The sequence below is a fragment of the Heterodontus francisci genome, chromosome 29, assembly GCF_036365525.1.
Source record: "Heterodontus francisci isolate sHetFra1 chromosome 29, sHetFra1.hap1, whole genome shotgun sequence".
Lineage (NCBI taxonomy): Eukaryota > Metazoa > Chordata > Chondrichthyes > Heterodontiformes > Heterodontidae > Heterodontus > Heterodontus francisci.
The window spans coordinates 21,399,587-21,412,016 of record NC_090399.1 but is presented as its reverse complement, the minus strand read 5'-3'; the positions used below and the strand labels follow the sequence as shown (position 1 = coordinate 21,412,016).

Below are 12,430 nucleotides of genomic sequence, written 5' to 3'. Positions count from 1 at the left end.
GGGCAATCTTCTTGATGGTTGGCCCAAAAGCTCTCTTAATGCCATCATACATTCCTCTGATGTTTCCGGTGTCTGAGGCCAACTGAATATGACTGCATAGGTGTTGCCAGTAGTCATTTGCGCAGCGCCTGGCTGTTCTTTGTGCAGTGCTTCTGGCTGCTTTAAGTGCTACGGATGTTAACTCGCTGAGGTCTTTCTTGTGGTTCAGCAGTGCAATGCGCTTAGCGGCTATGACAGGTTCCAGCTCTTCATTATGAGATTGAAACCAGTCTGCATTCGTCTTTGCACATTTGCCGTAGGTGGTCAAAGCTGACTCATATATGGCGTCTCTGATGTGGGCCCACTTGGTCTCAGCATCCCCTGTGGGAGTATTTTGAAGGGCTGTTACAAGTGAATTTGGAAATTTTTGTAACAGCTGTGGATGAGAAATTCTGCTCATGTTGATGCGCGGGTGGCCCTTCTGCTTGGAATGATGCAACTTCTTTGGTCTGAGTCTAACCTTGCTGCACACCAGGGGGTGGTCGGTGTCGCAGTCCACACTGTGGAAGCTGCGTGTGATTTGAACACTGTTTAAGGAGGCTCGCCTTGTGACAATGAGGTCTAGCTGGTGCCAACGATGCGATCTTGGGTGCCTCCATGAAACCTGGTGACAGGGTTTAGTGTGAAAGAACGAGTTGGTGATGCAGAGGTTATGATAGGTACACAACTCAAGCAGTCTCTGTCCATTCTCATTCATCCTTCCAACGCCATAGCGCCCAAGGCAGGAGGGCCATGAGTCATGGTCGGCCCCAACCCTGGCATTAAAGTCCCCCAGCAGGAACAGATATTCGGTATTGGGGATGCCACTAATGATATTATGGAGTTCCTCGTAGAACTAGTCTTTAGCTTCAGGTGAGGAGCAGAGTGTTGGAGCATAGATGCTTAGTAGGTGTACTGGACCAGAGGTGGTGAGCAGTCGGATGGACAGTATGCATTCCGAGCCATTTGAAGGTGGCTCTATCATGCTGAGCAAGGTGTTTCTGATGGCGACGCCCACTCCATGCTGTCTTGGTTCTTCAGGATCCCTGCCCTGCCAGAAGAAGGTGTAGTCTTGCTCTGCTGGAGATCCACTCGCGGGGAGGCATGTCTCCTGAAGTGCTGCAATGTCTACATTGAGTCTACTGAGCTCGTTGTTAATGATGGCGGTCTTCCAAGAATCGTTGATTTGTGTAAGGTCTTCCGACAGGCCAGGACACATAGTTCTGACGTTCCAGCTTGCAAAGCGAAGGGCTGGTACCTTCTTTCCTTTTATCATGTTGTTTGGTGCGGTGTTGCAGTCCACTTTTCGGGCAATGACCCTGAGCTGCAAGCACCCATTGAAGCAGGTTGGCTGTGGCGGGACAGAACCTTATTGATCGGGGGCTGCCCGGTTTGAGGCGGGCGGTAGCTGTCCAGTGAGATGCGATGACCTCTCCCACCGACAAAGGCAACCCGTGGCGCCCAATCTCTACGCCAATTTTGCTCGATTTATAACCCGTAACTGCTGCCTTCCGTGTTGTTTCAGTCGCAGTGAGGCGACTATGGAGTGACCTCTCCATGGCGCATGCCTGGGCGGAATGTATGGAGGTTCAGAGTTGCCCAAGCGTCAAAACCCCCCTCTCGGCCTTTCTGGTGGGGTCCAAAGGAGTGCAGAGCACGACATTTGGCACCGGTATGGCTGCAGGAACTGCCGGAAACATGCCAAAGGTGACACATGACCGCCTGCAGGGTTCCGCTCCGGATTTTCTGTTGGGGTTTACTCCCTTAGCCTTGGTCTCTCCCGAGACGTCCACAAGGCAGTGGGGTTGTTAGGGCCCCTACACAGGTGTAGGAGGATGCCGGTGGGAGGAGGGGGAGCGAGGGGGGGTTGGAGGGAAGGGGCAGTGAGTGGGAGCTGGGAAGGGGGCTGTAAGGGGGTAGGGGGGGTTGCCGGGGAAGGGGGTGCAGGTAGAAGATGGTACGAGGGGGGAGGCTGGGAAGGGGTTGTGAGGAGGGAGGGGGGTGCGGGGGGGATGGTGAGCTGGGAGAGTGGAGCTGGGAAGGGGAAGGGGGGGTGGAAGGGGGAAAGGGGGTGCAGGTAATAAGCCATTTCCTCAGTTCCCACCATCGACGCCTGGAAAGCTCATCCGCGTCCTTCGGGAGGTGAGCGACATCCTTGGGCGCCGATACCAGCATTGCCGACAGTGCGCTGCAGATGCTCTCCGAGCCATCTCCCGCGGGTGCTTTGAAGTTGCGGCCGAGGAGCCGTTCGTGGCTTTTTGCTTGTGCGGGGCTTCCCCTCTGTGATAGACTTATTTCCCTAGGGTCCCGCTGCTCCTTCTTCTCTACAATGGACTTACCGCATGCCGTGGCCGTGGACAATCCAGACGGTGTAGGCAGCAGGATCGGAGATCAAAGTATCACCAGCTCTACTTGGCAATTTCACTTGCCAGTTGCACTGGCAAGTTGGCTCCTGGGCTGTAAGCTCCCTAGGAAGCTCCCTTGCTGTTCAACTCTATCCATGGCCATCTGCTCCCATTCTTAGTGTTTTCTCCCCCAATCTACCCTCTTAAACTCTTTAAACTCCCCTGGCTCTTTAATCAGTTCATTTTAGCCCTAACTGCAAGCTAACAGCTAGTTTATGTTACCTGGGCTCACTACCCTCCCCCAGCCATACCTGCTCTTTGTTTTCTCAATGAAATTGAACAGAGGCCCATTAATGGTCAAAGAAGGGACTCTTCACGCTGACGCTGGGATCTTTCCAGGGTGCCTCCATAACGTGGGGAGTGCGCCTTGCAACACGAGGCACACTCCTTGTGGGCTTGTGAGGAGGATCCCTCCTCTGTGGTCAATCTGTGACCCACAGAGGACCCCCCCTGCCCAGGTAGGGTATGCTCTCTGTTTGTGTCAGCGGCATAGGTCTCTGATTGGGACAGAAGACTCCCTTCAGGACATTTGGCTGCAACAATAACAATTTGCATTTTTATAGCACCTTTAAGATTGTAAAACAATCTGGGGAGCTTCACAGGAGGGCAAATCAGAACAAAATGTTGAGACCGAATCTGTCCTGCTGGAGACTTCTCCCCACAGCACCTTCGAAATGAGAAGCTCTAACACAGGATTGCTCCTTTTTACTGAAGTTTATTGTAACCCAACCCAGATATAAACAAATATGACCTTTAAGTGGGGATCGTGGAGAGAGATCAGTTCTTGCAGTGGGAGGAGATACTTTCGTCACCGATCTACCCTGATGGCTCTGCTTCAGGATCTCAGATGCTGGGTTCTGCCCCTTCACCAGTCGACACATAATCTTATACCCCTCCTCTTCTGAGCACAGAATCTTTAGCTTTAGGCTGACTGGTCAAAGCACTTTCCCCTCTTCATTGACACCTTGTCCTCCACAATCCGCTCATGTGGAGCTCACTGTAGGCACTGTCTCATCACAGCTTTGCTGCTCCCAGACAAATATACAGAGTTTGCAGCTACGTCCCTGATGAGGGCCCTTTTAGACAATGTGTTTGGTTTACTGTTATCACGTTTGTTATGTTTCTGCAGTCTCAGCAAGTGTTTTCATGACTGCCTGAGGACAGGCTTCCTGTTGAGCAAATTCTTATAAATTCCTCTGCTGATTTAGATTTAATTCCTGACTCCTTCAAGCCAAAGAAGATATAAACACAGGTGACCAAAAGCCTGGCCAAAGAAGTAGGTTTTAAGCAGTGTCTGAAAGGAGAGGGTGTGGGGAGGTGGTGGTGGAGAGGTTATAAAGAGGGAATTTGAGAGTCTAGTGTCTAGACGGCTGAAGTCACGGCTGCCAATGGTGGAGTGAAAGGAGTTGGAGGTGGATCAGAGGCCAGAATTGGAGGAGTGTGGAGTTCTCGGGGATTTTTAGTGCTGAGGATACCTGAGTAGAGATGGTCAAGGAAAATTGCGGGAAAGATGGGCATGGATTTGGGAGGAAGCGACACTTTCAAGGACTTTGGAAAGAAGGGGAGGTTGGAAATGGGACAGTAATTTGCAAGAATTCAGGGGGTGAAGGGTCGATTTTTGAGGAGGGGATGATGACAGCAAATTCTGAAAGGATCGAGAGAGAGGATAAGGTGAGTCACATGGACAAGATGAGTTTGGAGAGGACACGAGGAGGGACGGGAGAGAAACGGGAGAAAGACACAAGACCAGTGCCGGGGCAGGAATGGGGAATGTTTGTCCCCGGTGGGCTCGGGGAAGGGGGAGGGGTGGTGGTGGGTCGAGGCAGCTGATTGGATGGTCCCAATCTTGGTGACAGAGAAGTCAATGAGCTCCTCACACTAGTTATTGGAGGTGAGGGTGGAGGGAGTCGGGGGAGATGGTGTTTTAAGGAGTGGGTTAGTAGAGGGGAAAGGAAAGAATGTTATAAGCCCTGTCTTTATAAAACTGAGAGGTGTCCAGGCCCAGTAAACAGTGTCAGTTTGATGTAATTCCAAAATACCCAGCACTGAGTTAGTCTCTGATCACGTGATGTCAAAACCAGGAAGTCAGCTGTGGTCAGGAATTGAAAGTGAAAGTGAGAGGAAGAGGGAAGGAGAGAGATTCTGAGAACGGAGATGGCTTCTGCGGATCTCACACATGAACTAACCTGTGCCATCTGCCTGGAGATGTTCACTGACCCGGTGTCTCTGGAATGTGGGCATCACTTCTGCAGAAGCTGCATCTCTCAGAGCTGGGAGAAGGTCCCGGGAGATGTTTCCTGCCCCCAGTGTCGGCAGCTCTTCACTCAGAGGAAGGTCATGTCGGCTCGGACCCTCGGCAATGTTGTGGAGAAGGTCAGACTGCAGCAGGAGAAGGTGACCCAGCGGGTGGAGGAGATTTACTGCGAGGAACACGAGGAGAAGCTGAAACTGTTCTGTGAAGAGGAGCAGCAAGCGATCTGTGTGGTGTGTGGAATGTCCCGGGCTCATAAAACACACAGTGTGATCCCAATAAAGGAGGCTGCCCAGATATACAAGGTACTGATGGCACAGGTAGACAGGAAAGAAGAGAGGAGGGAGAGGGAAGGGTGTAGAATGACGGGAGGGAGGACAGGTAGGAGAGGGAGTGGAGGAGGGAGAGGGGTAGGGGAGGAGGGAGAGGGGTAGGGGAGGAGGGAGAGGGGTAGGGAGGAGTGAAAGAGCTTCTTGTCCCCGTCTGTGCATGTCATTTAGATTAAATTCCCCAGAACAATACTTGTGTTTTTTCTCAGTCATCGCCCAGATCTCCCTCCTCCATTTCCTTCCCACCTTCAGGATCACTGAGTGTCATAGACTCTGGAATTGTTTCCTTTTGCAAACGTCTTTGTCTTCTTTTTATCTTCCAGGAAAAATTGGAAAAAGCATTGGGATTTCTGCAGAAGCAAATGGAACTGACTCTTCAAAGTAAAAGAGAAGGGGAGAAGGGGATTTTACAGATAAAGGTAAGGGAATGTCCTTTAGGTTCTGTGTAATGTTCCCTGTGTTTGTGAGGGAGTGAATGAGCTTCTGACACACGAAGAGCGTTTTACTGAATAAAATGCTGCTTGTTCCAACACACTACCAGCTGCTGACTGATCCGCAATGTCAGGGACTGTCTGTAAGTTGCTAATTATTGTAAGGATGTATAAAATTCTTTCTCCGTCTGATACAAAAGGTTGACTTCAATGAATCTTGCAACTATATCCTTATCTATGTGCAAAGATCCCTTCCATCATTGAGTTCCTCTCACCCACCAAGTTTCCCCTTCACCAAGCACCCAGGTATCCATTATTCTACAGAAAACCATGTGAAAGGATCGATGAGATTCCAGTCTGTAACTCACTCCCAGGTATCCATTATTCTATATATAAACCATCTGAACCCCTCAATTAGATTCCAGTCTGTAACTCACTGCCAGATATCCATTATTCTATATATAAACCATCTGATCCCCTCGATTAGATTCCAGTCTGTAACTCACTCCCAGGTATCCGATATTCTATATATAAACCATCTGAACCCCTCGATTAGATTCCAGTCTGTAACTCACTCCCAGGTATCCATTATTCTATATATAAACCATCTGAACCCCTCGATTAGATTCCAGTCTGTAACTCACTCCCAGGTATCCATTATTCTATATATAAACCATCTGAACCCCTCGATTAGATTCCAGTCTGTAACTCACTCCCAGGTATCCATTATTCTATAAAAAAACCATCTGAACCCCTCGATTAGATTCCAGTCTGTAAATCACTCCCAGGTATCCATTATTCTATAAATAAACCATCTGAACCCCTCGATTAGATTCCAGCCTGTAACTCACTCCCGGGCATCCATTATTCTAAATATAAACCATCTGAACACCTCGATTAGATTCCAGTCTGTAACTCACTCCCAGGTATCCATTATTCTATATATAAACCATCTGAACCCCTCGATTAGATTCCAGTCTGTAACTCACTCCCAGGTATCCATTATTCTGTATATAAACCATCTGAACCCCTCGATTAGATTCCAGTCTGTAAATCACTCCCAGGTATCCATTATTCTATATATAAACCATCTGAACCCGTCGATTAGATTCCAGTCTGTAACTCACTCCCAGGTATCCATTATTCTATATATAAACCATCTGAACCCCTCGATTAGATTCCAGTCTGTAACTCACTCCCAGGTATCCATTATTCTGTATATAAACCATCTGAACCCCTCGATTAGATTCCAGCCTGTAACTCACTCCCAGGTATCCATTATTCTATATATAAACCATCTGAACCCCTCGATTAGATTCCAGTCTGTAACTCACTCCCAGGTATCCATTATTCTATATATAAACCATCTGAACCCCTCGATTATATTCCAGTCTGTAACTCACTCCCAGGTATCCATTATTCTATATATAAACCATCTGAACCCCTCGATTATATTCCAGTCTGTAACTCACTCCCAGGTATCCATTATTCTAAATATAAACCATCTGAACTCCTCGATTAGATTCCAGTCTGTAACTCACTCCCAGGTATCCATTATTCTATATATAATCCATCTGAACCCCTTGATTAGATTCCAGTCTGTAACTCACTCCCGGGTATCCATTATTCTAAATATAAACCATCTGAACCCCTCGATTAGATTCCAGTCTGTAACTCACTCCCAGGTATCCATTATTCTATATATAAACCATCTGAACCCCTCGATTAGATTCCAGTCTGTAACTCACTCACAGATATCCATTATTCAATACATAAACCATCTGAACCCCTCGATTAGATTCCAGTCTGTAACTCACTCCCAGGTATCCATTATTCTATATATAAACCATCTGAACCCCTCGATTAGATTCCAGTCTGTAACTCACTCCCAGGTATCCATTATTCTATATATAAACCATCTGAACCCCTCGATTAGATTCCAGTCTGTAACTCACTCCCAGGTATCCATTATTCTATATATAAACCATCTAAACCCCTCGATTAGATTCCAGTCTGTAACTCACTCCCAGGTATCTGTTATTCTATATTTAAACCATCTAAACCCCTCGATTAGATTCCAGTCTGTAACTCACTCCCCAGTATCACCTATTTAATAACGACCGATTTGAATCACCTGATTATGTTTATCTTTTAACTCACTCCCACATATCTAATATTCTGTTGTTATCTGTTGCTTGTTTTATGAATCTCTTCATCCAGCCAAGTTTCATCAGTCATGATTCCTGTGAGTTATGTGGTAAACTGTGAAATATCCGGTGTGAATTACATTGTGACAAACCATGTGACACACAATTTGCACATATCACAGCTCCACATTGAGTTGGAGCTTTAATCCTCCAGAGGCCACACAGAGTGCAGGGACACTGGGATTATAGATACTGTCTGTCCCATTCTGTATTCAATCTGTTCCAGGCTCAGGTTGACAAACTGAAAAATGAAATCAACAGTGAGTTTGAAAAGATGCACAAGTTCCTGTTTGAGAAGGAAGAGCTGATGAAAATAGAGCTGAAGCAAAAAACAGATAAAATATTCGAAGGACTGGAGAACAATTTAAAAAGAACCTTCAATGAAATGTCTTCCCTTGAAGGAGTAATAAAAGATCTAAAAGCAAGGTTGGAGATGCAAGAGGCCCCAGAGCTCCTCAAGGTACAAAATGTTTCTCCTCCTTGTACAGGGAATCTGAACGGACAATGAACTGTCAGTGGGACTGATCGACAGGATAAATGGGATCAAACCAGCTCCCTCAATGAGGCCAGTTCAATAAAAACACTGCAACATTCAGGAGACTGAGGGCTGACACAATGATCTTTCAACTCTCGGCTTGGGTTTGGCCACAGTCTAATTAGTGGGATGATTATCTCTGTCTGCTGTCGTTAAGCCTCCAATGGGTAATAAGGTGAGCTGATCTCAGTGCAGTTCCTGTACACAGTGTTAACAGTGACACTGGGTAATGACTGGACTCAAAGATGGCTGGACTGGAATCTGAAGAAGTTCTGCTGGTGCAGATGGGGATCTTCTGAAGATGGGGTTAAGGTGGGGAGCAGGTGGATTTTTGTGCTGCTGTGGGCTCTGTTGTTGTTGACCCTGGGAGTGCTTGTTGGTGACGCTGGGGATCAGAACTGGAAAATACACTGTTCATCCGTCTGCCTTTGTGTTCCATCTCAATGTCAATGGAAGCGATGTCTTGGGTTGGGGGCTGCATGAGTTTAAATCCTGTGTCCTTCCATTTTCCAGCAACAAAAGAAAAGGAACAGTAAATTTACAGATATTAAGTGCCTTTGACGACCACAGGACGTCTTAAAGTGTTTTACAACCAAGAGGTTCTTTGGTGTAGTCACTTTTTTTTTTAGTTTAGTTTAGAGATACAGCACTGAAACAGGCCCTTCGGCCCACCGAGTCTGTGCCGACCATCAACCACCCATTTTATACTAATCCTACATTAATCCCATATTCCTACCACATCCCCACCTGTCCCTATATTTCCCTACCACCTACTTATACTAGGGGCAATTTGTAATGGCCAATTTACCTACCAATTTTGTAATGTTGGAAACTATAGCAGCCAATCCGTGCACAGCAAGATCCCACAAAGAGCAATGAATTAAATGACTTGTTTTAAATGTTAGTTTGGGCGATAAGTATTGGCCAGAAGACCAGCGAGGACTGCCCTGACCTTTGAAAAAGTGCCTTGGGTTCCTTTACAGCCCCTTGAGGTGGCAGACGGGGCCTCGGTTTAATATCTCATCTGAATTGCGGCACCTCTGACAGTGCAACACTCCCTCAGTACTGCACTAAAGTGTCAGTGTAGATTTCGTGCTCCAGCATCTGAGTGAACCCATTGGTAACCTTTTACATATTGATCCTTAAAAGTTATTCTGGATCAATTGGAACTAAATCTAACAGTTAGTTGAAGTTGGCGAGTCCTTTTCTGACTGGTTACTTAGTGTGTTGATTCCATCCCTCTTCCTAATGTCTCCTGGAGATTTATAACAGCAGCTCTTTAATCTGATTCAGTAATATTTATTCTCTTACATTCCCCTCAGGACATTCAGGCCCTTTTGAAAAGGTAAGCAGATTTAAAGAAATTGTTCTGTGATCTGATCGCTGCTGTCTCACTAACATGGACTGATTTCCAGCCCTGTTTTTCCAGGTGTGAGATGGAGGTTCCTGTTCCTGAATCTGTCTCCACTGAGCTCCCTGTGGATATAGTTGGCGGACCGATCAAATACATCAAGATGTGGAGGGAAATGAGAGCAGTGATTTCACCAGGTAACAATCTCTGTACATTACCTGTATATCACCTTCTCCCGACTGTTCCCCATGTAACTAATGAGGTTTGATACACTGGGTGACACCAGGTGTTGCTGTCTGTATATTTTTGGGCACTTTTCTCCCGCCAGACCCTGTTGTCCATCCAACCTGTTCCGACACAATTGCTCTACCTTGTGCATCACAATTTACATACACTTCCCACCCTACTCAAAATTCCTGTGATCTCTGAGAGACACAGAACAGCTGATAAAATTCCAGGCCAATTTGGGGGGTAAAGCTGTGGGAAATTCCTCTCCGACCCCACTTCGGCAATCATAACAATGGGCGGCACAGTGGCGCAGTGGTTAGCACTGCAGCCTCACAGCTTCAGGGACCCGGGTTCAATTCTGGGTACTGCCTGTGCGGAGTTTGCAAGTTCTCCCTGTCACTGCGTGGGTTTTCGCCGGGTGCTCTGGTTTCCTCCCACCACTAAAGACTTGCAGGTGATAGGTAACTTGGCCATTCTAAATTGCCCCTAGTGTAGGTAGGTGGTTGGGAATTACTGTAGGGTTAGTACAAATGGGTGGTTCTTGGTCGGCACAGACTCAGTGGGCTGAAGGGCCTGTTTCAGTGCTGTATCTCGAAATAAAATAAACAGGTGCAGGAGATCACTTTGATCCTGATAATTCCTTACAGTACCTACCCTTTTGTACAAAGTGATTGCTGCTCCAGCCAGTAACGGATCCAGCTCTCCCAGTAAACTGGGGTCCGTCACACGAGATAGCAGCCTGTTCCAGAGCTTCACTATTCTTTGGGTAAAGAAACACCGATTGACATCTGACTAGATCTGCTCTTACACAAGTTATAATTGTGACCCCGGGTCCTCGCTAACCTATTTAATTGGAGCAAACTTTGACACAATCTGTTCCCTGGGGCTCCAGAGTTCTTGGGCTGAGGAAAGTGGTGATGGCCCAGTATCGTCTGAATATGTCTCGTGATTCAGTCCTGTTTTATTATAGTAACAGCTTCCCATTCATGTTCTCTTTTAGTTCCAGAATCTCTCACCCTGGACCCAGAGACGGCGCACAAACAACTCATCTTGTCCCAGGATCGGACGAGTGTGACGTTCGTGGGCAAGAGGCAAAACCTTCCTGATCAGCCGGAGAGATTTAATAAATGGCTCTATGTTTTGAGCTCAATGAGTTTCACAGCAGGGAGACACTACTGGGAGGTGGCACTTGGAAACAAGACTGAATGGATTGTGGGCGTGTGCAGAGAGTCTGTCCACAGAAAGGGAGCCATCATAGCTTCACCTGAGAATGGATATTGGGTCATTGGCCTGCTTCTTCAGTACAGTTCATCGAAAATCCCAGATGTTATCTCCCATCTGAAAGTGAAACCAGGGAAGCTGGGAGTTTACCTGGATTATGAGGGAGGACAGGTGTCATTTTACGATGCTGATGATATGTCTCACCTGCACACTTTCACTGACACTTTCACCGAGAAACTCTATCCCATCTTTAATCCTTGTAATAATGAAACTGGTGATAACACTGAACCACTCACACTGCTCACTAGCTAACAGAGTGGGGAATGTTTTCTCAGGTCGGGACTGTGGTGAGCAGCCTTACCTACTGCCCAAGCAGCTCACATTTCTCAGACTGTCCACCATGTGCTGCGTGGCGGGGAGAGGGCGGTGCGGTGAGTGTATTTGGTGTTGTCGTGTGCTCTGTAAATTTAGCTCAGCACCTTGAACCATCCCTCTGACCTTATCAGAATCTAGTATGACCCAGACACACTGGGCTGGAATAAAATGAAGTGGAATAATCTCCTGAATTGTTGTAATTGTGTCCAGCTTCCAGTCACATGTCCTTGGTTAAAAAAACAAGCTGTTTGTTTTCAATCACAGGACTGTTTGACTAACCTGTGTTTGATTTCCAACCTGGAAACACTTGCCCACCACCCCCTGTCTCGCCCCACCACCCCATCCAGCCCCAAATCAGGGACCGCCTCAAAAACACAAAAACAGCATCACAAGGCATTATAATGGTTACATTGAACGTTTACCAGAATGTTCTCGGGGATCAGTTATGAGGAGAGGTTGGAAACATTAGGAGTGTTCACCTTGGCACAGATAAGAGGTGAGATAATAGAGGTTTTCAAAGATGATGAAAGGTTTTGCTCGAGTAGATGGATAAAAATGATTATCTCTGGCGAGTGAGTCAACAAACAGTTCTAGATTTAAAATCATTGGCAAAGAACTAGAGAGGAGAGGAGGAGAACCTTTTTGACTCAGAGCTGTCAGAATCTGGAATGGCCTACCTGAAAGGTGGTAGAAGCTGATTCCATGATTAATTTTCAACGGGAGTTAGACAGCAACCTGAGGATGAGGTACAGGCATGTTGGGCTGAATGGCCTCCTTCTGTGCTGTACGTTTCTATTGTTCTGTGAATCTGGCCATGGGAGCATGACTTCACTGTGGAAGAGACAATGGTGGAATCAGAAGCACAATTCATTAAAACTAACGCAACTAGAACGCATTTACCCGGTGTAATTTAAAGGTGTTATTGTGTAACTGATGTCCCCGCTCCTTATGTGTAAATGTGATCAAGTAACCTGACAGAGCTCGTCCCTTGAACAGTCCCCAGTAATATATGCTCAGCCCAGGTAGGGGGCGCTGTCTGTATGTCTCAGTGTCATGGGTCACTGACTGGAACAGACGGC

At 47.0% G+C, this 12,430-nt stretch overlaps 1 protein-coding gene across 2 annotated transcripts; it reads left to right on the top strand.

Annotated features, from left to right (window-relative positions):
* Window positions 1-4,542: 4,542 nt before the first annotated feature.
* LOC137346181 (E3 ubiquitin-protein ligase TRIM39-like) lies at window positions 4,543-11,766 on the top strand. Of its 2 annotated transcripts, XM_068009568.1 has the most exons (6): window positions 4,543-4,979; window positions 5,327-5,422; window positions 7,868-8,101; window positions 9,499-9,521; window positions 9,606-9,724; window positions 10,756-11,764. In XM_068009568.1, the coding sequence occupies exons 1-6, from the start codon at window positions 4,578-4,580 to the stop codon at window positions 11,286-11,288; spliced, it is 1,407 nt and encodes a 468-aa protein (XP_067865669.1). In that variant the 5' UTR covers window positions 4,543-4,577; the 3' UTR covers window positions 11,289-11,764. The 2 variants fall into 2 exon arrangements, with proteins under 2 accessions (XP_067865669.1, XP_067865670.1); XM_068009569.1 differs by lacking the exon at window positions 7,868-8,101 and having other exon boundaries at window positions 10,756-11,766.
* The last annotated feature ends 664 nt before the right edge of the window (window positions 11,767-12,430 follow it).

What these genes read in the sequence shown, in the direction of transcription:
- LOC137346181 (XM_068009568.1), top strand. Translation starts at nt 4,578, where the DNA reads ATGGCTTCTGCGGATCTCACACATGAACTAACCTGTGCCATCTGCCTG. An exon ending in ATTCAGGCCCTTTTGAAAAG is followed by an intron (nt 9,522 to 9,605) that starts GTAAGCAGATTT and finishes CTGTTTTTCCAG; the next exon opens with GTGTGAGATGGAGGTTCCTG. An exon ending in GAGAGCAGTGATTTCACCAG is followed by an intron (nt 9,725 to 10,755) that starts GTAACAATCTCT and finishes GTTCTCTTTTAG; the next exon opens with TTCCAGAATCTCTCACCCTG.